Source organism: Desmodus rotundus, chromosome 2, assembly GCF_022682495.2.
Source record: "Desmodus rotundus isolate HL8 chromosome 2, HLdesRot8A.1, whole genome shotgun sequence".
Lineage (NCBI taxonomy): Eukaryota > Metazoa > Chordata > Mammalia > Chiroptera > Phyllostomidae > Desmodus > Desmodus rotundus.
Window position 1 is genome coordinate 3,213,608 of NC_071388.1, and position 27,588 is coordinate 3,241,195.

General features: G+C 53.4%; 1 protein-coding gene and 1 long non-coding RNA gene across 2 annotated transcripts in view; one reads left to right on the top strand and one right to left on the bottom strand.

Moving 5' to 3' along the window:
* CLIC6 (chloride intracellular channel 6) overlaps positions 1–27,588 on the top strand; it is a 36,740-nt gene that overhangs the window by 2,105 nt on the left and 7,047 nt on the right. Inside the window, exons 2-3 of the mRNA XM_024559698.4 lie at positions 26,544–26,653; positions 27,120–27,245. Of these exons, the coding sequence (XP_024415466.3) occupies positions 26,544–26,653; positions 27,120–27,245 (236 nt within the window). The remainder of the gene's footprint in view (positions 1–26,543; positions 26,654–27,119; positions 27,246–27,588) is intronic.
* LOC123479741 (uncharacterized) lies at positions 469–18,212 on the bottom strand. Its single transcript, XR_006655465.2, has 5 exons — positions 18,136–18,212; positions 15,197–15,336; positions 4,651–4,892; positions 1,805–1,948; positions 469–845 (listed from the first exon to the last, which is right to left on the bottom strand). It is a non-coding gene; the product is annotated as an uncharacterized lncRNA (long non-coding RNA).

A 27,588-nucleotide genomic window follows, 5' to 3' on the forward strand; every position in this document is an offset into this window, starting at 1 on the left:
GAAAGTAGAATTTCCTTTAAATTACACTATTTATGGAGCATGTTAACGTCTATTTTGGAGGAAGACGGGGTGCTGGTGACTTCCATAGAGTCTGCCTTCAGGTCACATTTTCAACCTCGTTTCAGATGGGATGAGAGTGAATTTTGTTGACCGCTCTGTGAGACAGGACTGAGGAAGCTGCGAGTTTAAATGCGCGTTGTTACAAGGCATTGGCAAACGGGGGAGGAGGTCTCGGCCGCTCACACGGGGATCTTTGTTCAAAGGGCCCTCTGTGCAAGGCCCTTCAGCCAGACTGAGGAAGCAGCAGGTACTTAGGTAATAAGGTAACAAGCAGCAGGTACATAATAAGATCAAGAATGTGCAGTGATGTTGACCCATAATCCCTCCAAAATACTGCAGGCTTATAAAAGCCAGTTAAAATGTAAGCAAATACTAATAAGAAAAAAAAAAAACCCAAACGTTCCCAAAGTGATTAACTTCAGAATTTCAGCGATTGCCTGCGTGGCAAGGGCGTCAGGAAGGCAAGGACATGCGTTCGCTTCTTCCCTGGTGAGAAGGTGCTGTGCTGAGCCTTCTTTAAGACCCTGGCACAGCTGAAGATTCTGTTGGGGGACAGGACCTGAGGACACACCCCCAGGAGGGCTGCAGGGAGGTCCAGGGAGGGGGAGGCTGGATCAGGGCGCTGTGGCGGGCGTCTGCACCTGCCGCTCAGTGGAGGAAGCTGCTGTATGCATGGCTGCAGGATGCCGGCCTCTGGGTACCGCTGAAATGCAGAAACTGCTTTCCGAACAGTGTTCCTGCTTCCCTCCTGGCCCTCTCTAATCTAGTCCCTTGGTGATAGTGGCCTGGGGAAAAGATCAGATGGTTTTGTTTCTCAGTGTTCAGTTCTTTGGTTGTTTATTGAAGAATTTTGGGTAAACCCACACTGCTTAGTCAGGCCACATGGCCCTTTCTGAGGTAATTCCTGCCTCCTGGGCATCGCCTGGGTGTCCCCATCCTTGGTCACCTGCTTAGCGCTCTGCCAACTGTATGGAACTACTGGCTGTCCTTTGAGAGAACACATTCTCCCAGCCTTTAGGTTTTGACTGCCCCACATCCCCTTATCCGTGTGTCCGAGATTCAGAGCAGGCATCGGCCCCTCTGGGAAGTTGTCTCCACCCCACTCTGGGCTGGGTGTCCTCTGCGGAAGCGCCCCTGCACCCAACACTACCCCCACATGTTCTGTCTCCTCCCTCGGCTGTTTGGAGCCCATCTCCCAGCCCCTGTGTGGAGCACTGGTCCAGGATGCAGTGAAGGTGTGGGTGGGAGGCTGCCTGCACCACGGAGTGGGCCGGGGTCCTCAACAGCACGGACCTCAGAGTGAGAGGGTGTCCCGGATCACATCCTGGCTCTGCTACTTGCTTGCTGTGTGGCCTTGGGCAAGTTACTTAGCCTTCCCTGTGCCTTTGTTGCTTATAGATAAAGTGGGGACTCTACTAGTACCTGCCCAGTGAGGCTGGTGTGGGGATTCAAGAATTACATACAGGACTTAGAATAGTAGTGGCTTGAAATAAGCATAGTGTCAGCGGGAGTTGTTACTGTTGCATCTGCAAGCTCTCACCCTGCTTTTGCCTACAAGCAATCCCCTTCCTATTCCATCCCTGCTTTTTTTTTTTTTTTAAAGGGAAAATCCCCCTGGCTACCTAATTAGCTCAATTCCCTGGGGAGAAGAATGTGAGGAAAAGTAAAAGGAAGTTGTTTTCTCAGACTCTGCTTGGGAGCGGTTCGTGTTGGCAGAGGCGGGGGCATATTGCGGGCAGCTTACCCTCTCAGGAAACAAACAGCTCTCCAAACAGGGAGCTCGATTTTCAAGCATCTGCTGCCTGATCCAGCTTCTGAGGGTCACCTAAGATGTGTCTCATGGAACGGCCGAGGCCTCTCCCTTTCTTCTTATCCTACAAATCATTCCCTTTAAAAACAAAACAAAAGGCCCAGAGCAAAGAAACAAGCAAAAGCCCATTAGGCTGGTATACCTTTTGAGTTCGTAATACTTGGTTCGAAATCCTTGCGTGAGCTCAGAGTAGGATTTCTTTGCCCCTGCCCGCCTTTTCTCGGTCCGTCCTTTGGGCTCCATTTCATTTGCACTCTCTTCCAGAGGGGCCTTCTGACCTCCTGGGTGTTGCCGACAGGTCCGGGCAGGTGTGTCACGGTGTTTGCTCCGCCACCGCTGGCGCGTGGCGCTCACAGAGCGGTGCCTTAGGGAGGGTGCTGCGGTGTTCTCCCGAACACGGCCCTAGCCTCCCGGCGACAGCCCAGTAAACACAGCGTGCGATTCATTAGCCCCTGCTCTACTGTGAACTTTCGCATTCACACTTCTTTCTAGTATTAGAAGTAAATGGCACGGCCCCAAATATGCCAGCAAGTCACCGCATAGGACCCGGTAATATGTAATATTACTAATATTACATAAACTACTAATATTAATAAAATCGGCTTCATATTTTAGCCACCTGTGTGGTTGGCATCCCCCATCTTAGCGAGAGTCATCATCTTTTGTTACCCTGTTAAGTATGGGAGGCTGCATTCTTGGATGTGAAAGGACCAGGGACGTCTAGAACAGGCCGAAGGCAGCGCCCTTGAGTTATTGTGTGGTGAGCCAGTGGCTGATCGTGCTCATTTTTAGTTTTGTTTCCTCAAAGAAGTGTTAATTCGTCATCAGATAATAGGGTGACCTTGCAGTACATGCAGTAAGAAAGATTCTTTCTTTCTGTACTCGTAACAACAAAGGTCAACAATAGAACCGCACACCAACATAATGGCAACTCAGGACAGAAGGCTAACCAGGAAGAATGAAGTAAGGCCTTTGGGAGCTGTGGGGATTTGGTCGCCAAGGAAGTCTCACTTACAGGTGTGGCTCTCCTAATCCAGGGCCTATCCCTGGGGGCTGGGCCCAGGGGTGGGACAGTCTGACTACGGGTTTCCCGGAAAATTTCTCATGACTTAAACTCCCAACCCCGTGATCAGAGCATAGTCCTGGGCCAGGGTCCAAGGATCTCCCCAGTTCCGTTCTGGACAGTGTGCATTTAAGTGTTTACGTAGAGCTACCACTGAGCTCAGAAACTTGCCATCACACGGGTTCGTCAGAGAGGTGAAGCTAGGACTAGGATGAGGAAAAGTCAAGAAAGACATGGGCTTTGAATATTTGTCACCAAGAAATGCCTTCCCAATCAGTCATCAATCAAGGCGTCCGAGCTTTGTCACACCACCCAGCCGGTGGCAGGATGGGAGTGGGTCAGAGACCCGCTGGGACCAGCAGCTGAGTGACCTCTGGTAGACCAGTAGGCCGCGGCTCTCTCTGCACGTTTCCCTGGGAGAGAGCATGCTGAGACCTGTTCCGCGGGCCTTGGTCTCCAAGGAGCTTGGAAGGGGGTGTTACTTTCATGACTACGTGTGGGCTATGTATTCTGAAGGGAAGTGAGTGAAAATGCACTTCTGTGACTCTGAGTCTCCCCTCAAAATGGTAGTTTTTGTCGCTGGTTTTCTGAGTGGCTTTGCAACTTGTGTACAATGACGTGCACGGCGTTTGCAGAGGGTTGGTTAGGGTGGACACCGAGGTGGAACCTCACGCTTTGCTCGGCTCTCACACACGCGTGCACACACAGCGCGTGAGCACCAAGTGAGAACCTTGCGGCATCCTCGCCGCCTGGCCCGGCAGTGGTCGTGGTGGGCTGTCAATCAGCACTTTCCGGTGGGGACTGGGTCAAGGTGACTCAGCCAGTGAGGAGCAGGACACCAGACCTGTCCCCCGACTGTCCTGGCCCAGTGTCCCCTTGTGGAAGGCGAGAGCCACGCTTCTCCGTGAAGACACCCGGTCAGCAGGCTGCAGACATTGGAGCCCATGGGGCTGCGGGGACTTGTGGCCCCTCCTGCAGTGTCCCTGTCAGGGCCGAGGGGTCACATGCTCTGGACGGAAGGGGGTGGCTCCAGCGTGAGCCCCTCCTCCTCCTCCTCCTCCCCGTGTCCTCATTCTCTCATGGCTTTCCTGTGGCCCACTCTCCCCGACTAGGTCCACTCAGATAGCCCACCTCCTCGAGTATCAGAAGAAATCTTCAGGAGCGCCACGCCGGGCCCGCCAAGCGCATCAGTTTACCCTTCTGTTTCAGACACGTTGACAAACAAGACTCAGGACTTGAAGGAATGTGTAACATCCAAAGCTCTGATCCACGGTCGGTTCAGGTGGATCGTAGTGCTAGGGACTGGTCTGCTCCCTCGGTGCAGGAGGGACTGTCACGTCCTGCACGCCAGGCACTGCGTGAGGGTCTAGGGACACAGGGTCAAGCCAGACTGGCAGGCGCCTGCCCTCCCGGAGCCTGCCATCCAGCACGCGGGGCAGAGATGGAGCCGTGTGTTCCCTGGAGTGGCTGGAACACGACCTCGGGGCCGAGAGCGTGGTGGCAGGGACTACACAGGCTGCTTGCCGTCACTCCCCTGTCCCCAGCCCCCGGTCCTCAGCACAGGGTGTGGCACAGAACGGCACCCAGTTAATGCTGAGAGGAAGGGGAAGTGGGAGCCGGGGCGTGGGCGGGAGGCTGTGAGAGCACGGGGTGCAGTGGCAGTCACTGACTGACTAGCCGTGCTGGGGACACTGAGAGAGCGGGACCCTTTGCTCACCTTGCTGTAGATTCTTCAGGATTCTCTAAACCAGGCTGGCTCTGCTCTGGCCATTCTCTGAGCTTCTGTGACGTTCAGCAAAGATCGTTGTCCTCTGAGGGCCTGGGAGGCAGACGTTCGAATCTGCTGAGCCTCTCCCATCGTTAATTTTCTCTGTTCCGTTTTGGACCCAGTGGTGATTCACACCCCGGGCTCTGGGCCTGGGCACAGCTGCTTCCCCAGCTTTCCCCAACTTGCTGAATCTAAGAGGAAAACAGATGCCCCTTGTCGTTTAATTCACGTCTTTTTCCGTATGCGTGAGATCGAGCAAACCTTTACACGTAAACATTCAAATGCTGCTGGTCCCTATTTGCCTTTTAGCCTTACTTACTCTTCCTGGTTTTTACATCAAGAAACATAAACCTTTGTCGGTGATGTGAGTTTCAGGTATTTTTATGGGGCTGCTCTGTTTGTACTGGAGTAATTTATCCCTGTAGTCTTAGTAATTTCTTGGAATTAATTCATGGGGAAACAGGATGTGTGCTGTGATACACACTCAGAAATGTCACTTGCGCTTACTGGAATCTTGAAATGCTGTTTAACTTTATATTCTATAACTTTTGTCCTGAGGGAGTATGTCTTTCAAGTCTTGCCGTTCTCACTTTCTTTTTATTTTTAATCCACACCCTTGGATTAAATGTTTCGAGGACATTTTTTTTCCCCATTGCTTCTACAGAGAGAGGAAGGGAGAAAGAGAGACGTGGATGTGAGAGAGAAACTTTGATTGGTTATCTCTCACACATGCCCGGACAGGGGATCGAACCTGCGACCTCGGTGTGCGCCCAGACCAGGAATCAAACCTGCAACCTTTCGGTTACAGGCCAACGCTCCAACCACCTGAGCCACACCGTCCAGAGCTCTCCCTTTCTTTTAATTGGCAGGTTACATTTTATCAAGCACGTAGCCTTTCAGGATCAGACTCCTTTTTACACTGTGAGAATTCCTATTCAAAATAAAGTTTCAGATGTGTAGATGCAGGGGCTGCTCCATCTTTGATCTTGCCTGGCCACCTGTCGGATGAATTTGATTCCCACAACTACAAAGCGCCGTGAAAAGCAGTCACCTGTGGTGAGTGAGACCACAGTGCTGTCTGTGAGGGTGTGTCTGCTCGCAGCTCGTTGAACGAATTACCCGAGACTTAGAGAGCATGTCCGCAAACCCTGTGTGTGGAGGTCTGGCGGGACGTGGAAGCTTGTGGTCAGTGACTGAACTGAAAGACGCAAGCCTCGAACATCGTCCGGGAAGGTGCTTTTGGGTCTTCTGAGAAGGCGGCTCTGTGGAGAAACACAGGCTGTGTTGACACACGAGTGGACTTCTTCAGTCTGCCAGGGTGCGCCCGGGGCTGTACGTGCCCACGAGGAAAGAGCAGATTGAACTTCTCCCCTTCCAGGTGTTTACTAGGTGGTGGACTCTGCCCCTAACTCACTCTTTGTCTTCCCTCTGCATGCGGTCGTCCACGTGAAGGTTGAGTCTTTGATGTGCGGAGAAGTAAGAGCGGCTTTTTCGCCTTCCGTTTACAGAGTTAGTATCTGGGACCCAAGAGACTATTTAAAGCGAATAATTTATTGACTACCTGCCGGATGTCAGACAAGGAGTGTGAGGCTGGGGTTACAACAGCCACCAGCAGTGATGAAGGCAGCTTTCCTGGAGCCTTCGCCTAGCGAACGACCCAGGAGGAAACCACTAAAATACCACTTAGGAAGCCATTGCCTGGAAGTAAATACCATGGAAGGGTAGAGTGGCCGGCAGGCAGTGACAGCTGGGAGGTGACAACCGAGATTTGGCTTCTCAATCTGTGAGCGAGGGCTCTGCCCTCTGCTGCGCCCCCTTCTCTTTGGAAGATTGTGCCGTGCGCACAAGGGATGGACCAATGACTGAAGACGATGTACAGGCGTAGCTGCTGGAGCAGGTGGGAGGCATGGGGTGGTCCGATGTAACGATACATATTTTGCACAATGCAACGATACGTCTTTTGCAGAATGGAACTTCCCGTGAGCTCACTCCATCCGAGCCAGCGCTGACTCACCCGCCAGACCCGGCTTGCGTCTGAGCACAGTCCTGCAGCAACTGTTCAAGTCCCCTGCCTGGGGAACACCACGCTCGCCTCTCCGCTTCTATGGCAGGAGAGAGACTATGGCGGGGATGTAGGTGCTGACCAGTGTGGGGGAGGGTGACAAAGGTCACTCCATGGTGGCCAGCTGGTGGACAGGCTGGTCTGAGGGGCCCAGGGCGGGGTCTGGGTAGGATGTCTAGGGGGCTGGGCTCAGCTGGGACTGTTGACTGGGGCACCTTCAGGTGGCCCCTGTGGCGTGGTGGCCTGGATGGGCAGGGGACCAGGCAGAAAGCACACAGCCCTGAAGGAGGAAGAGCACACGGCTCACTCCCACCGGACTCAGCCCAGCCCTGCACGGCCTGGAGAACCAGGCCCGCTTCTCCGTGGGGCCAATGTCAGGGGGTGCGCGGCCACACACTGTATGATTTTAGGATGTGCCGAGTGCACAAGTCATTTACTTATAGATCCAGTTCTTTACGAGCTTGAACTGGCCTAAGAAAAATTTAGCAGTGTCTAAAAGCAATGGAGGTGTTTAAAAATATATATATATTCAGTGACGGGCAGAGCAGCGTGTCTGCCGTATTAACTACTGGTGCCAAGCCCAGAGACACGAAGTCACCCACAGCCATGTGACTCCAGCACACGGGCCGGGGGCCAGTCTGGCTACGCCACATGCCCTTAGGCAGTCACTTCTCTGTCCTCCCTGAGAAGCAGGAGACAGACCCATGAGGTGATGCCTGCCACCCACTGCCCCCTCGTCTCTGAGTGTGCAAGTGCACAGCTGTCCTTGAGGTCGGTCCCCTCCACAAGCCCGTGTGGGGCTGCTGGGCGGGGAGGGGACCTGGACCCGTTCTGCCTGAGGCTTTCTGTCTGTAGTTTCTAACCTTCCGGGGTCAGGGTGGGGGGGCTAGGATGCTGCGGTCCAGTAGGAAGACCCTCATTAGGTACCCGCGGCAGCTCCCACCAAGCCCAGGTCCACCTTTAGCCTCAGTCGGGTGGGGGACAAGAGCTCAGGGTGGGGGACGTCTTTGCTGCCTTGGTGGGGGTCCACGGGGGTCCTGAGGGGGCTCCCGGGACAACTGCCACTCCACATGCACACGCCCTGAGCAGACCGTGGCTGCCAGGAGCTGAAGGCTGCACGGGATCGCGGAGTTACGGGTCTGGGATCCGGGCATAGCAGGCTTTCTCCTTGAGTGAGGAAAATTCATGCCTTTTTGGTGCCTTCAGTGTCAGGGTCTCCGAGGCGGCGAGTTCAAAGGCTCTTAGAAAGGCTTCATCTCTCCCCAGCTTTGTTCCCTTTGCCTGAACTCCAGGCCCATGTCCTCAGCTCTGCTCCCACGCGCGAGCGGCCAGACTGGGTGAAGTGAAGTTCTGGGCCGCACTCAATGGCTTCTTTGTCATTTAATTTTCTGAACCGAAATTCCAGTGCGCTAGAAACCCTAAGCACTATGGACACAGCAGACACGGAGGGAGACACTTCAACCAATGGGCTATGGTTCTTCTTGCCAGAAACGGCAGCGACGCGGCAACATCGAGCTGCCGGCGCCCAGACACCAGGGTCTGTGGTAGACATGCTGCGTGGCCCATCACTACATGTGTGTGCACCCATGTGTAATATATATGTGCACGCACACCCTCTATGTATATATACATGCATGTGCATGCATGCACATTGTAGGCATGCATATATATTATATTGTATGTGTGTATATATCACATATAATATGTGTACGTGTGTGTGTGTACGCCATTGCTTCTACACACTGCCGACATTTTCTCAAGTGACTAAAGAATAGATTCTATAAATAAATGCTCAGAGCATTTTGGTGCAAAGTGCAGCAAAATGCAGTGCAGTGTGCCTCGGACACTCTGCCTTCCCCCCATGGAGAAGCGGATCTGGCCCCGACCAGCCTGACTGCTTGGGGGTGCGCTGAATCCAGCGGGGGTGCAGCTGTGCTTTTCCCCCTTCAGTGCTGCAGCGTCTGCCTGGTCCCCTGACCACCTTTTAAAGAAACTTTAAAAATGTCTGAATTACAGCTGACAGGCAGGTTACACTAGTTTCAGGTGTACGACATGGTTATCGGGCACCTGTGTCACCTAAGAAAGGGCTGGCCTGGTGAGGCCGGCACCCAACCAACACCATCCAGTTATCGCAGTGCCACTGACTGTGTTCCCTCTGCATCCCTGAGGCTGTTTTTGTAACAGACAATTTGTACTTCTTAATCCCTTCACCTTTTTCACCCAGTGTCCCAACCCCCTCCATTCCCCTGTCTGTCTGAGGCCACCACGCTGCAGGGGCCACCTGAAGGTGCCCCAGTCAACAGTCCCAGCTGAGCCCAGCCCCCCAGACATCCTACCCAGACCCCGCCCTGGGCCCCTCAGACCAGCCTGTCCACCAGCTGGCCACCATGGAGTGACCTTTGTCACCCTCCCCCACACTGGTCAGCACCTACATCCCCGCCATAGTCTCTCTCCTGCCATAGAAGCGGAGAGGCGAGCGTGGTGTTCCCCAGGCAGGGGACTTGAACAGTTGCTGCAGGACTGTGCTCAGACGCAAGCCGGGTCTGGCGGGTGAGTCAGCGCTGGCTCGGATGGAGTGAGCTCACGGGAAGTTCCATTCTGCAAAAGACGTATCGTTGCATTGTGCAAAACGTATCGTTACATCGGACCACTCCATGCCTCCCACCTGCTCCAGCAGCCCTGCTTGTATGCTGTCGTCCTTCATTTATCTGTCGATTGTGCTGTGTCCCCAAAAGAGAAGGGGACACAGCAGAGGGCAGAGCCCACACTCAGAGATGCCACATGGAGCAGAAGGGTCAGCTGGTCAAGCCTCATCCCAGCCCCTGACTCCCGGAACCACAAGCTGAGATGAAACCAGCACGTTAGGCTGCTGCATTTGGGGTAGGTTGTTTTGAGGCGATAGGTAAGGGGGACATGTGGCTCCCGTCTCTTTTAAGCTGTGAGATCTGGGTGAGTGAAAAGACAGGGTCAAGGTCAGAGGCACGGAGTTGTTTGCAGAAGTTCAAAGGCGGGACCAGGGCAGGCGGAAGGAGGACTCCCTGCGGCCAGGCCTGGGGTTTGGTGAGGGCGCTTTCCTGGTTTCTCCCTCTGAGTCGCTGCTGGAACCCTCCCAGTCACTCCGGAATGCAAACCACCAGGGCCTATAAAAACAGGCTGTGTTATTAAGCTGGCTTTCTAGAACAAGACGGTCCTTTGTTGTAATAATTCCTCGTGAGAATTTTACAAGGAAATATGCTTTTCATCTCTGTGTAAAAGCTTCAGTTGGTGTGAGGCCATATTATTAAACAAGGATTAAAAATAGCCCTGGAGTTTTTAAAGCATAATTCACACAGGAGGATAAACGGCAAGTTCCATTCTGGTCGTCCACGTACTTCTCGTGACTCGATCCCGCCCGCTGTGACAGTGGACAGGACTTGGGCCTTGGGCCAGGATTCAAAGCTAAGAGCAGTTTGGTTGAATGACTAAGCTATGTGGGTCAAGGGTGACCAGCCACCTAATCCATCTGATAATACGCTGATTGTTACTATGGCAGAAAAGAGTAAATACTGTCAGCATTGGGGATGCCTTTAGGATTAATAGGCTTATTGAATAGTTCAGAGCTATGTTTCAAATCTAAGGCCGACACTATGTTTCTTGGGACTGAGGTGTAATGGTGGATGAAGTTATTCTTCAGTTCGGAGCATGTGGGAGAGCGAGAAGCACGTCCCAAGATGGAGCAGAAGCCCCCTTGTGGTCTGGGGTGAGGAACCTAATCAGCCGCGTTAATGACGGCACGCAGTGGGCACCGACCCCGTCCACACGCGTGGGCGGACGGCCTGAACCACTGGTCGGCTCTGCGATCAAAGTCCGTATGGAAAGTGTTACCTACTGTGCACGCTTTTATTAATCTAAGAAAGAATACTAAACTTTTCTAAAATAGGCCTAGCTGCACTTAGGATACATTTTTCCATGATAAGCTCACAAGAAGAGTGATGCATGATGTTTGCGTCCCCGGAGACGCTGGTACAGTATCCATAAGCGACCCCTGTGAGACCTGGCACTGAGGGGTGGACATCTGCGCTACATGGAGCCTCATTCGGTCCGGGCTCTATGTGTTGGAGCTGCTGTCCTCGCTGGGTGTTTGTGGCTCCACTAGAGGGCAGAAGAGGGCAGGCAAGAGACAGCAGGGACAAGGGCCAGCTAGGTGGCTTCCTGCCCAGGTAGCCTTTCCTCTGCCTCGCAGGAAAGGTAAAGAAGCAGAGAAGCATGACAGGCGATCCGCTGGTGGGATGGCGCAGCTGGAATCGCTGGCCTGTTACCCGCCAGCAGCCCCTCTGGACCATGGCGGTCACCCCTGCACTACAATCGCGGAATACCAGGGGTCTGGCGGGGCGCCCTCTGCTTTCAGCTTGCTCACCATGGGCCTTCCTCCCTCGCAAGTCGAGGGTGGCCTGTCCCCGCCACACCCCACTGGCCCTAGTCTCATCCTGCACCTCACCAAGAAGTGTGGGCAGGACCCCTGAGGACCGCGCCTTCCCCCGTGCCAAGTGCAGGAAGCAGAGCGGAGGGGGCACTGAGCCGAGACAGCTTGCTCAGAGGGTGGCGTGGAAGGATGCTCCTACTACGTTAAGTGGCACGCTCATGGCTGCGAGGGGAGGAGACAGGTCTCTGGGCCTGAGGTTCCAGATTTTGTTGTCAGAATCTCCTCCCCAAAGAAAGTTGCTTTCCGGCATTCCTTGCCTCTCACAGAGATTGTGACATTAGCTGAGTGCTTCAGGGACTGGCTTCTCTGTCACGTTGCTACTGGCTTTCCCCCATGTCATCGCTGTCATCCGCTAAGGGGGTGCATAACATCTTTTGGAACATGGCACCTTCCATAGGTGACTCTTCCCCCAGTTTTGGGGCTGATGGGACATTTCTGTGAACATTGTTCCCTTAGCTCTTGGCAAAGAAAATAATCTGTTGTATCACTGTTTCCATGGGACAATTAATCAATGTATCAATTCAACTCACATCATCTTTCTCAGGGACATAGGCCACTTACAAAGAATGTCTTTCCTCTAAACAGGTATCAGCCACTGATATTTCAGAAACAGAAGTTTTTAAAATCCCTAGTCCAGATTTTTAGAACTCGAAGCCTGTGGCATACTTTGGCTAATTAGGTGAATTAGCTTTTCAAGGTTTGTGGAATATTACTGAGATCTTACTTACGGCACCAGTGGCATCTGAATAAAGGTGGAAACAGGTAAAAATCCCCTGAAATTATTCAACTTCTGCACAGAGGATACTGTTTGAAGTGAGTTTATGGCTCTAGATTTCCCTGATGTAGGTGGTTTTCAATGTTCTCAACACAACCAGTAACCCAAACTAGGCCAGGAAGAGAGCGACACTTGTGAAGCCCTGGAAGCTGGCTCTTCTCTGGGTGGACCTGTGCCCTGCCCCTTGGCACCATCCCCGACATATCAAAACCACCGGATGCTTCTGTTCACAGTGCTGTGGGGTGCTGGCTGCCCAGGCGATTGATGGGTTGATTGGCTCATGTGTTCATTCACTGATTCGGCAAGCATTGACACGTATTCAAAATTCCATTAAGGAAAATCCTTTATCATTTTTGCACAATTTTATCTTTCAGAGTGAGGGGTTGTGTTCCTGGTTTGGGGCACCCCATGCTTTTTGCCCTTTTCACTCTGTACCCTACTTTGTCAAGTCGACCTTGACTGGGTAGACTCGCAGAGGAGATGGCATGGGGCCAGCCCCTCTCAGCGTTGCCCCCTCCTGGCGTTGGTTGGGGGTCTCTGTGCCCACCGTCCCGTGGTTCCTTACCGTTACCAGTTATCGTGGATCTGGACAGAGACGGGGTGCAGAGGGGCAGAGCAGATCCCATGTAGATGGTGTCAGCGGGGGCTGGACAAGCTAAGGCATGTAGCCTCCTTAGGGTCGAAAACACCTAAGACGCAGTGAGTCTCCCCCTTCCTTTAACTCCTCCAAACTTCTTATTTTCCTGGGTGTGGATGCCTTTATGTCAGCGACAGGTACGTGAGAGCATTCGCAGAATCTCACGCACCATTTTCGTCCTGAGTAGGCCCGTCTTTTCCCACGTAGTTCTCCGCCGATAGGCACTCTCCTGTACAATATTGTCACGTTATTCTATACAAAAAGCGACGTTTTGTCACCTCCTTTTTGAATTCCAGTTTCCAAGCCTTGCTCCTCAGCCCAGAACATGGCACTGAAGTGCGGCAGTCCTCAAGGATCTTAAGTTCTTAACTGCCCAGTTAACACCCTTCAGAGGAAATTCCACTGAGGCCACCGTGGGAGACGCTGGCCACCTCATTGGCTAGAAATGGCTCTGCTCTGTTTGCCCTTGACCCCGAAGCAAACGTTTTCAATGAGCGCGTCATCCATGAGACCTGTTACAAACTTGAACTTAGAAAATCAAATCTACTTAGTACCTACCCTAGGTTGCTATTTTTCGGTATACCAGGTGATTTAATGTTGTGTGTGTCAATGTGTTTATTGTATGTGTTTTTATTGAGGTATAATTGATACACAACACTATAGTAGCTTCAGATGTACAACTTAATGATTCGGTGTTAGATATATATTGTGAGATGATGACCACGATAAGTCTAGTTAACACTTATCACCCCACAGTTACAGAATTTTTTATTTTTTGTGATGAGAACTTTCAAGATTTGTTCTCTTAGCAACTTTTGAATGTACAACACGGTATTATGAACACTAGTCACCACGCCGCACATTATATCTCTGTGACTTATTCACTGAATACTGGAAGCTTACAGCTTTGAACCCATCACTCCTCTTGCCAGCCCCCAACCCCTGCCTCCGGCAACCCCAACCTGTTCTCTGTATCTATGAGCTTGGTTTTTTGGTTTTTGTTTTTAGATTCCGCATATAAGTGAAACAGTGAGTACTTATCTTTCTCGTTCTGACTCATTTCCCTTAACATAATGTTTCGAGGTCTATCCAAGTTGTCGCAAATGGCAAGATTTCCTTTCCTGTGGCCGAGTAATATTCCCCTGCATATAGATGCCGCAGTTTCTTTGCGCATCCATCCACTGACGGACACTTAGGTTCTCTCTGTGTCTCGCCTGCTGTAAATAATGCCGCAACAAACATGGGGGCATGTACACCTTTTCAAGTTAGGTTGTTTTTTTTACAGATAGATACCCAGAAATGGAATTGCTAGACCTTATGGTCATTCTATTTTTAATTTTTAAAGGAAACTTCGTATTGTTTCCCATAGTGGCTGCACCAGTTTACATTCCCACCAACAGGGTACAAGGGTTTCCATTTCTTTACATCTTAACCAACACTTGCTATCTCTTGCATTTTTGATAACAACTAGTCTGACAGGTGTGCGATGGCAGCTCACTGGCGTATAGATTTGCATCTCCCTGAAGGTCAGTTATATTGAGCATCTTTTCACGCACACGTTGGCCATCTGTACATCTTTGGAAAATGTACAGATCCTTTGCCCATTTTTTTTATTGGATTTTTTTCACTACGTTATATGAGTTCTTTATATATTTTGCATATCAACCCTTTATCAGATATTTGATTTGTAAATATCTTCTCCCATTCAGTTTGTTGCCTTTTCACTTTGTTGATGGTTTCCTTTGCGCACAAGCTTTTTAGTTGGGTGTAGTCCTACTTGTTTATTTTTGCTTTGGTTGCCTCAGTTTTTGGTGTCAAATCCAAAAACGTCATCGCCATGACTGATGCCAAGGAACTTACCGCCTACGTTTTCTTCTACAATTTTTTATTATTTGAGATTTTACATTCAAGTCTTTGATAATTTTTGAGTTACTTTTTGGGTGTAGTGTAGATGGAGGTCCAGTTTCATTCTTTTGCATGTGGCAGTCCAGTTTTCCCAACGTTGTTTATTGAAGAGACTGTCCTGACTGCGTTATTGTATATTTCTGGCTCTTTTGTTGTAAATTAATTTGTGCATTTGTTTCTAGGCTCTCTATTCTGTTCACTTGAGTTGTGCTCCTGTTTTTATGCCAATGGTATACTGTTTTGATGACTATAGCTTTGTAAGATAGTTTGAAATCAGGGAGCATGATGCCTTCAGCTTTGTTCTTAAGATTGCTTTGGCTATTTTGGGTCTTCTGGATTTAATTTTAGATTTTGGATATCTTTCATAGCTATAGTGACTAGCAGTACTAATTAATACAGATTCTCAAAAGTGCCTTAAGCTTTTTGGAAAGAGAGCTGACAAGTATACATTTACAAAGTGAACTTTACTAAAATAAGACATGAGAGTTCATCTGGCTTTGCCACTTCATCAAACACCTGTAGGCAGCTGCAGAGTCACCAAAGCGACCCTTTTGTGCCGTCTATGAGGAAGTGGACAGCTTGTGGGGAGGTGAGGGGTTGTTGGACTGTCCTGGGTTGACCCCGGGGAAGATAGGAGTCACCGCCACCACTTACCTTGACAGACCGTGGCTTTTTCCTAGACAGTCCTTGGAGATCCAGGCTTTCACGGAAGGCTGGTGAAGGCATTTTCAGGCAGGTGGATGCTTCGAGATCCTTCATATCATGCCCAACTGGTGACTCCTGCCAGATTCTATCTGAAAAGTTAACCATCAAGCCTCTGGTTTCTGCCGTCTTTATTAAAAGGGAAACACGCTAAAAATTCACGTTGACCCTAAACCCGATCTCTTAAGAATTCCCTGAGTGACTTAAAGATATTTCTGATTAGCTGACTAGTTTCGGTCTGAGCAGAAAGTGTTATAGAAACACCAAGCCCCACCCCCACCCCCTCCCATCCTGACCCATGGAACAGTCCTAAGTCGGTCATTGAAACCAACCTGGTCATCTTCAAGGCACTAGACTTTTTTGTGAAATAGGCAGTTCCAGGCCTTTGGCCTCCTTAGAACTTAGGAACATTTCAAACAAAATAGAGAGAAAGAAGGTACCTTTTTTATTTTTTTCTGGAAGCTACCTGTTTCTAAAGGATTTTGCAGAACAGCTAGAGAATTCCGAACAAATTGAGAAAGCTGAGTGTGAACACTTTTAGTGAGAACTAGGATTTCTTTCCCATGGTCTCTCCATCCCGCTCACCCTGCCCCCCTATTCCATTTCTCTGAAAGTTGAGAAACAAATCACGCACCTTCCATTGCTAATTTCCTACCAGAGCGAAGTCTGCACCTCCGCTGCTGATCTGAAGTCGGGGTGCATGTTTAAAGGCATACTGTCCGGGCCCCGCTGTGTCTGGGGCTCCGTGAGTGCAGTGCCTGGGACAGAGAGACTTCCTCGACTAGTCTTCCCCTAGGGTTGAAGTGGGGACTCGGGTATGGAGACCAACGTGCCCTCGTCTTTCCAGGACTTCCCTGGTTTTAAAACGTAAGATCCTGGGTTGTAGGAAACCCCAGTCCTGTGCAGACTGGGAAGGGTTAGCTCTGAGAGGGGCTAAAAGCTAACTGGTGACATTCTCTAACAGAACCTGCTTAGGGATAGACGAGGTAGAAGTGGTGATCTGAACGTGCATCTCAAGGCCGCCACTAGGGGGCGCCAACAGCAAACGAGTAAGAATCACCACAAATCTGGTAGTGGAAAATTAGCTCCTGTTTATTATCCTATAGTTATACTGGTCAGAAGCTTGACGTGGGTCTCGCTGGGCTGAAATTAAGGCATCAGCAGGCCTCTGTCTTTTTCTGGGGGCTCTAGGGAAGAATCCATGCCTGTATCTTTCCAGCTTCAAGAGATCCCCTGCATTCCTTGGCTTGTGGCTCCTTCCTCCACCTTTAAGGTTCCTCTTTGACCACTGTTCCTTGGGTCCAGTCTTCCCTGAGCACAGCGGGGGAAGGTTCTCACTTTCAAGGATGCGTATGATCAGGCTGGGCCCACCTGACAATCCAGGACCATCGCCCCACCTCAAATCCAAACTCCTGTGCCCCATGTAAGGGGTCATGTCCCCAGGTCTGAATATTGGGGTGTGGACAGCTTTGGGGGCTATTACTGGGCCTTCTGCCACCAGTAAACAGTCTCGGAACTTGTCCTTTCCCATTCTGTCACCGTCACCCCAGGCCACGGCCACAACACGCTGTGGTCAAGGGAGACCTACCTGGGGAGTCAGCTGGTGGCATTGTCCCGGCTGCTCTGAGAGTGTCCCGCCGGCAATGCCCACCGGGTCTGAGCTGGGAGGAGCAGGTCTGAAAAGCCCTTTTTTGGCAGCAGGAAAGGTCCTTGCTTAGGGCTCCCAGCCCTCTGGGTGCTTTTATTGAAAGCACTTCATGGCCAAGGTCAGGCTTCTGGTTTTACCTGCCTTAAAAAAGTTCCAGACCCAAACTCCCAGCCACACAACATGGAGCATGCTTCTCGGGCTGTGGTGGCCTGGGTAGAGCAGACCCAGCAGGCTCCATCAAGTAGCGCCTTGGCCCTGCATGCTCCGCTGGAGGAAGGGGTGGGCCTGCCCTCTGCGGTGCGTGCTGTGCGGGACTCCCGGTTGCTGCTTGCTGTCAGGGGAAACTGAGTTAGTGTAAGGAAAGCGTTTACAACAGTGAGTAGTTGAGAGTAACTACCACGTAAGAGATAGTGGCTGTTATCACCAGCACTATATCATCATCATCATCACCATCATCAGTTTCATAACAGCCATCTTGTTTGTACCGACATTTGTAAAAGACAGAACTGGCATCTGTGATCTTAAGGCCTTCAGGGAATTATTTTGAGAAGATTCTCTGTCTTCTTTTTACAATGAGAGGTGGGAGCTGAATCCCAGGGTAATAATCCTCCAGGCTGATCCCTCGACCTCGGGGAGGCAGACACTCAGGGGGGCCAGGGTGTCTCCCGGCTGCTGCCGACTTGGGGGGCCCCTGGTAGGCTTTCCTGTTCGAAATGGGACAGGGGCTTGTGCTCTGCTCTTCAGTCCCAGGGGAAAGAAACCTGGAGGTCAGAGAGAAACTGTGGCTTTTGTCGAGAGCAAGTGGGGACTAGAAAATGAGGTGGCCCTGGCTGCTGGTCTGCAGTGTCTGTCACCAGAGATGCGCCACTGTGGGGCATCTGCCACCTGCACTGAATTTAACTGCCCATCTTTCCCAGAGGTGGCCTCCCAGCGGGAGGGCGAGGGCTGTCCTGTGTCAGGGCCTCTGAGCCACTCGGGGTGTTCACCAGGCTTGTCTTGGATCCCCTTGTCCCCCGCCCGCAGCCTTGGCCGGACCCAGGCAGCTGGCGGGTCCATGTCCTCAGCAGCGCACGTGCCAGGACATCATCTGACTGATCACAGATTCTCCTGTGCCACTGTTCTGGTGAGGGCGGGGCAACGCCCTGCGTCTGGATGACCTGCGAGAACGTTAGTAACCTGCCCCTCCTGTAAAAATAGGCTCTTATCCGGGCAGACGATAGGGTGACCAACACTCCCAGCTCACCTGGGACTTGGGGGGAGGATGTGGATTTCCGGTTTGACACTCAGGACAGTCCAGGCGAAGCAGGGTGGGCCGGTCACTCAGAGCGAGTCATTTGGGGTAGGTGGGAAAGGAGCCCCAAGGCGGGGGCAGGGGGTAGGATTTGGGGGCAGATCAGGCCAGAAACGCAAGGCTGCTGCTAGGCCTGGCGTTCTCTGCAGGGAGGGGCCTGGTTTTGTTGTTAAAGGGACTCTGTTGCTCCCTGGTGAGAGTGTTTAGGGAGGGACCTGGTCCACTGGCCTGTGCCGTGGGCCCTGCCAGGGGAGTGGGAAGGAATGAGCATGTTGCAGGCGCTCGAGGGAACAGTTAGTCACTCGTTCGGGACAGAGGTCCGCCCTGAAGGAATGTAACCGACAGGAAATAATTAGCAAACAATTTGGTGCTAAAACAGGCAGAGCTGACCAGACTGGATCTCAGGAAAGGGAGGCAGAACGCAGACCAGGGAATCACAGACAGGGACTCAGGGGCACTCACCAATCAGGCCTGACGTGGGAGCTCCTTGGGGGGGGGGGGCGGATAAAATTATCCCAGGGAGGGGACACGGGACAGTTAAGGACACAGCAGCAATTGGAGAGAGTGACTGGCTTGACTGGCATATATATGGAAAGTGGAAAGGAAAGGAAGAAAGGTGGGAAGGAAGGACAGAAGGAAATACAGGCTGAGGACTGATGGACAGATGAGGGAGGGCGGGCTAAGGAGGGGAAGGCAGCGACCATCGAGCTTCCTGCCAGGCCTCGTTCTGTGTGACACCCACGCCGAGGGGCAGCGCCTTGGTCCCTGCACTGTGGAGGAGGAAAGGCCCGCGTTAGAGGCTGGGCACCCACTGCTGGAGAGCAGCGCAATCCCAGCTTGTGCCTGCGTCCCATTCTGTGGAGGTCTGAGGCAATGGCCTTCGACCCGGGTGCACCAGAGCGGGGTTTGGGAAAGATAAGGGGGGGCCAGAGATTCGAAACAGACCTGACAGGAGGCTGCCGGGGGTGCACCCTGGGCTCTGAGACCAGGGCGGGTGGTGTGAAAGGAGGAAGCACCCATGGGGGACAGACCGATGTTCCAGTAAAGGCTGGGAAAGAGCCCGCTTTCCACCTTAAGGACCCGGACAGAAGTTGGGAGTATTACTGGGATCCAGCCTGGGAGAACCAGAGGGGGCTCTGTTCATCTAACCCTGTGTGAGGCTTTGGGCAGGTGCCATGGTCTCCCTGAGCCTCAGTTTCCTCATCTGTGAAATGGGACTCATGATGGACCATCTTCTGGGAGTCTGGGAGGATTGAATCCCGTAAGGTCCAGCATCCTTTGGAACCGCCCTTGAAAGCTAAGTAAGGAGTGTTCACTGTTACTGGCTCTGAGAAATCAGCTTAGAAATTACTGATTTTGGAGGAGATTTCCATCAAAAACATTCCTGTTGGACGATGAAGGGATGAGCTAGGCTGTTTGCTGCCCCCCACCCCCGTCTGTTACAATCACCTTGCTCCGTGTGGATCTGCAATTCCAGCGAGTTGCTGACCTTCAGATACGGATGGGGGGAGGGGGGTGCTGTTCCCTTCTCCCCCGCTGCATGGAGTTCTCTCCCCCAGTGATGGGACAGCAGACGGCTGGTGACTGCTTAGGTCCCCTAGCGCCAACTGCAAAGGCAGAAAGGAGACCTGCCTTTACCTTTGACCAGCAGAGTCTTTTGGTGTCATTTCCTGCAAGAAAGCAGGTCCCTTGGGCTGTCAGCCCTGCCCTGGGGCGGGGCCCAGAGCTCTCTGGGTGTCCTGTCCTTTGGACCTTTGCCCCCCGGCTGGGGTGACTCCCGGACATGAGGCCAGGTCAGGGCCCTGCCTTTTTGCCTCCTGGCTGAAGATGAGTTTGCTTTTGCAATTAAGAGAATGACTTTGGTTGCTAATTTTCCCTTTGGAATAGGTATCGGAGGCGATACTTTTTTGCGGTGGGGTGGGGGGAAATCAGTGGTTCTTAAGGACTATCTGGTTTGGCATGAAAATCAGACGGACCAAGCCTTGCTATAGAGTTGCCTGAATTCCACACTTGCCTGTTCTGGTGTGCGCAGGGTGGGGGGAGTGACGGTGGTGATGCTGACAATAATCGCAGCCTTCATTGGGTGCCCAGGAGACTCACCTGTACCACACGGAGCCCCACGAGGGGTCAGGATCTTCACCCCATGTTTACCATGCAGACGGAGGTGCAGGGAGAACAAGTGAATTGCTCAGGGCCCCACAATTAGGGAGAAGTGGGGCCCGAGTGACGCCCACGGCCCTGCCTGACTCCAGCTCCCCACCCCCACCCCCCCCTGCCCCCACGCACACTGTTGCCTCAGAGACAACTGATGCTACTTTGAAGTGGAAACTTCAACTTATCAGGCAAATGGAAAGAATGATACATTTTTTTTAACTTACAGAATTATTCAAAAGCAGGAAGTCTCAGATCTATTTAAAGACTGCATTTGAAGTCAAACCAGGAGACCAAGAGGCTGGGGGAAGATGCTGATGCCCTGACTCAGGCCCTTTGCATTTTCTCCATATCTCCCCCTCCCCTGACCCTTCCTGCCCCCCACCCCGCCCCGCTTCCCCTCCTGCTTCTACTTTCCTCCTCCCCCTCCCCATACCCCTCCCTCTCTCCTCCACCATCTCCTCTCCCCCCCGCTTAGATGTCACTCTCTGGAGCTCTTGGTACTGAGAATCCATGAGCCTCTGACAGGGAAGCTCGAGGACATGGGTCCAGACCAGGAGGAGCTGGCAGGGCCGCGGCACGGTCCAGAGTGACCAGGCTCCAGGTGCACGGGAGCCATTGGTGTGGGGCCCCGGTCACTTTGGAGTGATTCCTGCGGGCTGGGACCTCTGCCAGGGCCTGGGTGAGCCCCCGGGTGAATGCAGCTGTGCCCTAGCTCCCAACACCGTGGGTTCCAAGGTTAGAGAGATCCCAGCAAGAAAAGTCCCAGTGAGAGGGCCCTCCCCCCCGCCTTTGGGTCTGCTTGCTGTGTGGTGGGGGGCACACCATTTCCCGTCCTGACCTGTTCCCGATGGCAGGCCCAGTGCAGAGACCCCAGGGGCAGAGACCCAGGTGCAGGCCAGGTGCTGTGGTGAACAGTCCCTGCTCCCCCATTTTCTGTTGCAAGCACAGCTATTCCACTTGCCACATGCTGGTGGCAGATGACCCTTGGGGCCTCATGTGCCACCTGGGGTGTTCCTCAACTCCAGAGTCGGTTGTACGTGCCATAGAATTGTCTGCTGAGAGAAGGGCCCGGCCTCTGTGCACACGCGCAGGGAAGACCCTACAGAACCTGGGAGGGTGGCTGTTCTGAGGAAGGCCAAGGTTGCTGTGCCCGGCCACAATGCGCGTATCTGATGGCCCGCTCCCAAAGTGGCTGAGGCCACTGTGCCTGCAGCAGAGGACACAGGAAGCACTCAGGGAGACGTGTAGGTGGATCGAGGGAGGGCGTCATCTCCCGCGGGGTTGGCTTGGACTCTCTCCCTGGCCGCGCTGTGTCCAGCCTTCCGCTGGGCTGGCGGCCAGCAGAGGCCTGGCCCGTCCTTGGGGCCGAGTTGTCCTTCTCAGAGAAGAACTGCTTCTGTGGCTGCCCAAGGCCGCCCACATCACGCTCCACCTCTGACCTGCGCCCTCCCTGGTCAGCTACTGTTGTTATTCAGCCCAGTCCCTCCAGAACGCTGGAGCTGGAGTGGGCTCCCCCCTCCCCTCACTGATTCTCTCCGCGTCCCTGTGATGGAGCCCACCAGACCAGCTGCCCCCAGACCCCTCCCGGTTCCTGCAGGGCCTGGAACGCCTGCTCCCCTGCACACAGGACACACTTCTTTCCTCCTTTGCTGGAAGCCAGTATAAAAGGGGCAATTAGAATATTATCAGTTTATCGCCTCTTTTTTATTTTCTTTCCACCCCCGAATTGATTTCCATTACACTTGGGTAAAGAAAAGCACTTACTTTACAGAATGTGTTTACCAAGGAGGCCCACACAGAACCTTCTAGAAAGAAGGTAGAGCTGAGCAGGTGAGAAGTGAAGGTGTTGAGTGCATGCGTGGCCTGCTCTGGGGCAAAGGAGAGTGTGTGGTGTGAGAAGCCACCAGCAGTGTCTGGCCCTGAGGTTGGCGGGTCGAGGCTGGGGTGCCAGGGGCCCCTGACTGGAATGTGGGGAGGTGAGAGCTGCCCCTCACCTGTGACTCCAGCCCAGCACGGCAGAGGCCATTTACCTGAAACAAAAGACACTAAAGGAAAATGAAAAAAGGATTCTGAATGGAGCTGAGCTTGCAGAGAAGGTAGGAGAGGCTCTGATTGGACGAGGGCCCTAGGCGATGGCTTCTGTAGCTGCCTTTGGCCTCACCCCTGGGCCTCGGGTCTCCAGCCTGTTGTGTGTGGGGGCGGCCGGCACAGGTGGGGTCCCGTCTCAGATGCCGCAGAGGGACTCAGCAGCGAACAGAATTTCTCGGCACATTCCTCAGAGGCCTCGGCACTTCCTTCTGAGAACTGCCACCTTCGGCGCTCAGAACAGTTGGATTTGGAAGGGAGGCACACAGTTCTGGGTCATCCACATGCCTGGGTCTTCACTGGAAACACAGACACCCTGATCCGCAACAGCTCACCTTGATGTTATCGGAAAGGCACACACACGAAATTTCCCCCGCAGGCCCCGCAGTCTGCTGAGAGATGGCGCCCGGACAGTAATTAGCCCGAGAATTAGCCCGAGAGCATTGTCAGCAACGGAGAGCAAACCTCGTGCGATAAATACACCCACGGCGGCCACTCTGTCAGTTAGTCCTGCTATGCACGCCTCTGTCCCGTCACGTCTGGTTCACGAGTACGAGGACCTGGGCTCGCTCTCCCGGGCGGGTTGGTAATGGGCTCTGGCGGGCACGTCCCCACCTCCTTCCTGCGGTCACACCCCAGCACTGAAGCACATTAAAGTAATAAAATCAGGCAGCAAGGCGTCCTCATCACTCCCACTGTGTTCCCGTAACTCCCTCCTTTACAGCAGACGAGACAGAAAAAAAATTTAAGAGCAGTTGAAGATGAGGCAACACGGGACATGTAAATGTGGTGTTAATGGCAGACCCCACAGCTGGCTGATTCTTCTAGAACGTGTAGTAGCCTCAGTCCACCGGCCATGCTGCGTGGCAGCAATTCCGTTTCAAGGCCGTGTTTTGGGGGATGTGGGCAGGAGACATGCACCATAGCAGCTTCCATCGTGTCTTCTAAGCTGTGCGTTATGTGGCCCTGTGGACCGCTGCCCCACCCCCGGCCACAGGCCTGGTCCCTGCTGCAGCTCTGGAAGGAGCCTCTTAAGAAGTCTAAGACTTTAGAGAGTCAGGTGACAGAGGCTGTTTTTATTTTTTAAAGAGTGTTATTGCTCCTACCTTCTTTATTTGTCCTGAAGACGTGGCTGCTGGGATGCAGGACGTGGCAAGAGCAAGTTCGGGGAGAACTCTGGCGTGTGCTCAAAACTATAGAAGAGACGGAAAGGGAAGAAAGCAGCTTGCTGCCGGGAACCCCGTCCTGTCCTGGACTCGGAGTTCTCCCCTGAACTTGCTCGTCCTTACACAGCTGCATGCAGACCCCAGGCAGGGCTCACGGGGGCCTGCCCAGGGTAGGGTGCGTTGTACGGGGATCCCCGAGGGTTCGGAGAGCAGGGGGAAGAGAAAGAGGAAACCAGAGCCCCGCTCTGCAGGGCTTCTCTCTCAAACCTTCCTGGGCTCAGTGCAACCACTAGAAAAAGAAGAGGCTTGGAAGCTGCGGAACAAGTCAGGGCTGGCCAAAATATGTGCTTTTGTGTCCCTGCGCCCATCTCTCCCGCCCCCCTTCTTGGCCTGACTCTGCCCCAGCCTGCAGCAGGTGAGGAAGTAGCCTGGTTGGATCCCAAGCCCCAAGCTGCTGGGACCTTTCTAGACTCTGCTCTGTGCTGCTTCTCACTCTAGAACAGGGTGAGCAGGAGACAGGCATCCTTCAAAGTGGCCATGCGGGGGTGGGACCCCCAGGTGGGGCACGGCCTCAGGTGGCCGGGCTGTTTCAGGGCCCAGTGGCAGGGGAGTTGTAATGACTACCATCCACTTTCCTGCCCCTCAGACTTCCAGCAGCTTCACAGCCTCCAGCTGGAGTAGGGGGCGGGGGGATGCTCAGCCACTCCCCTCTGCCAGGTGGACTGGCCAGTAAATGCTGGAGGCAGGAAGGGAGTGCCTGAGGGGTTGGAAGAGTGTGAAGCAAGTGCCCGGAGTTTGGGGGACTCTGAATTCAGTCATCTGGGTGCCTTGGTGCCTCTTCATGTGTTTAAAGGCTACCTATCACATTCATGGGCCCCTGTAATCACATCACCTTGGGGGGGGGTGCTTATTAAGAATTCAGATTCCTGGGCCCCACGTCAGACCTACCGGATCCAAATGTTTGTATTCTTTTGAATTAATATTTTTACTTTTTTTCTTTTTTAAGTACAACATGCACCCACATAACCAAACCTTAAGACTTTGTGAATATACCTGTGTGGCCACCACCTAAATTGAGCCATGGGACGCGTCCGCCACCAGAAAGGGCTCCCTCCCGTCCCTCCCAGACGCACGCACCTGCACTGCCAGGGCGCCTGTTGCTCTGCCCTCCATCCCCCAGAGACGGCTGCCCGCGTTCGAACTTCACCTGCGCAGAGCTGCGCAGGATTCTTTGCAGCCTGAGTTCTTTCTCTGCGGGGGGAGAGCCGTCCTCACGGCTGCCTGTGTAATAGCCAGTGCGTTTCCACGTGGGGCAGGGGCCTTCTGCACGGCCACCCTGCAGCTGAGTGATTCCTTCTGCTCTCCTGGCATTGGGTGGTCTCCGGGTCTGGCTATTACACCAGTGCTGCTAAGAACGTTGGGACGTGTGTCTTCGGGACCCGCATGCATGCATTTCTGTTGGCCGTGGAATCGCTGTGTCGCTAGGTGCATGCGTGCGTGGCTCTTGGTAGCGAACACAAATGGTTTTCCAAACCAGTCGTGCCCGTTTTCACTCCCACCAGCGATAAAGGAAGATGCGGCCGCCCTGGGTGCTTGTCCGCACATGGCGCGGTCAGTGCTTTTTCTGGTAGAGGTGAGGCGGGGTTCTCTGTGGTTCCACCTGCACTGCCCGCTGGCTCTCAGTGGTGAGACCTGCTCACGGGCGTTTTGGCCCCTTGCGTTCCGCCTTCTGTGGAGAGGCCAGGCAAGTCTTTTTAACCCCGGGCTGTGGGTCTCTTACTCTTTACTTGCAGGGCATCTGGTCCCCAAGGACCTTTCCTGGTGACTTCGGACACTCTGCCAGGGAAGCCTGTCTCGGGAGCCCTCCCTCCTTTAGTTGTCCAGTTGTTTTGAGGCTTCTGTTTTCAGCTCCCCAAACATCAGGTCACTTTCTGCCTGGTGTCCTTCTGTAACTCAGGTCCTACAAAGAGTGCTCTTTTCTTAGGGTTTTTTTTTTTTTTTTTAATTTTAAGGACATGGGGCCTAAGTGGACTTCCCAGCTCAAACATGGCTGTTTGTGTCGCTGAAGTCTGGTGATGGGAGGGGCATGTCCAAGCCACCTCCTTGCCCTTCCAGTGCCGTTTGATCAGCCCCATGACCTGTCAGAGCTGCGTGCCGTGAGGACCATGGTCGAGGAAGGCGAGTTTTGGAACTGCCTTTGCCCCCCTCGACTCCACCACGTGGTTTCCCGCATCCCCTCGCTTCTCCAGCCCCTGCGGGTGTCCTCTGTTGGTGTGGTGCGGTGCGCATTCAGCGTGCTCCGTGCCTACACCGGGGACGCAGGCGTGGGTCTGACATGTTTTGTCATCGGAGGGGAAGCGTTTCATAAACTTCCACCCTCCACGCCAACTGCGTAATGATCTACCTCCCAAGTGCAATTGCTCCCCATCTCCCTGCCCCCTGTGAATCAGAGGGGGGACATGAAAGTTGGGTAGTGTCCAGGGGTCTCACAGTGCGTATTATCCCGCGGTCCCACTTCGAGGCCGAGCACAGCCCGGAGGGGTGCTGTCTCACTGGCAGTGTCTGCTGGTCTGGTTTAAGCACGATCGTCCTGGAAAGACAGGAATGTGGCTTCAGCAGAGGACTGACAGCTAGAGGGTGACGGGACCGAGGTGTCTTTCTCCTTTGCCTTTGATGACAAAGGGAATTGCCTCTTACCGTTGTTTCCCTCTGCGAACTGGCTCAGAGGCCCCATGCAGCAGGAAGTGGTCCGGGGAAGGGTACTTTGTGTCCACTCCCCATTTCCCGCCCCCAACCCACCTTGGCACAGGGGCTGAGTGAAGGGGCCTCAGAAGGATATGTACAGTACCGTGACCATGAACAAAAACACACGGCCGTCTTGGGTGTGTGCCCCACAGCACCGGGCATCGGTGAGGGTGAGACTGGCCCCCTCAAGTGCTCTTCTTCTGCCTGCAGGCCGGCTATGACGGAGAGAGTATCGGGAACTGCCCGTTTTCTCAGCGCCTCTTCATGATTCTCTGGCTGAAGGGCGTTATATTTAATGTAACAACAGTGGACCTGAAAAGGTAAGACGAGGCTTCTGCATTGTCGAAATAACTACTTAATTACACATGCGTGCACACACCAAGACACGTGGCGTTATCATGGGTGTGTCCACCCCCCATCGGTACCCTGCACTGTCGCCGAGCGTGGGCTGAGCAGGCATTACAAGAGCAGTCCCACGTGATCGGGAAGGAGTAGGTGTTGGGGGCGCCCGGAGGAACCTCCTCTCCCACTTACTGGTCAGCCCTGAACTTCTCCAAAGCCTATCCGAACCCCACCCCGGCTGGTAGCTCTGGGGAGAGTGGACCTTTCCACCTCCAGGTCCAGAGAAGGGGCCACACTCTCGGTGCTGGTAAGACATTCTCTAAAGGCACAGCGTCTTTTGATGCTCTCAGGGTTGTTTCTCTTCGACTGGGAGGACATGCTTAGCCTTGGGGATGAGTCTAAACCCTGGCCGCTGCTAACACAGCTTCCCCTCCCCCGCCCCAGGAAACCCGCGGACCTGCAGAACCTGGCTCCCGGGACGAACCCTCCTTTCGTGACTTTTGATGGGGAGGTGAAGATGGACGTGAATAAGATTGAGGAGTTCCTGGAGGAGAAATTGGCTCCCCCAAGGTAGGCCTCACAGCCCAGCCCCACAGCCTCACCGTCCTCCCTCACCATCCTCCCTCGCTAACCCCCCTCACAGATGGTTCTGAAGCTCTTGGCCATGTGTGTTTGGTTTTCTGTGGCCAAGACAGGCTCTTCCGAACCATACCTGTGCGCCTCAGAAAACACGGGGCGAGATTAGACGCCTCAAGGGAAGGTGGCCCCGATTTCTTTTCTCTGAACCTACAGTTTGGCAAGTGGGGCTTGATGGCAGGAAGTGGGGGGACAGGCTGGTTGATGCTGCGTGGGTGGGCCACGTCTTAGGCTCTCGGCTGGAAGGGAAGGAGTGCGTGTTGGCGTGCAACATCAC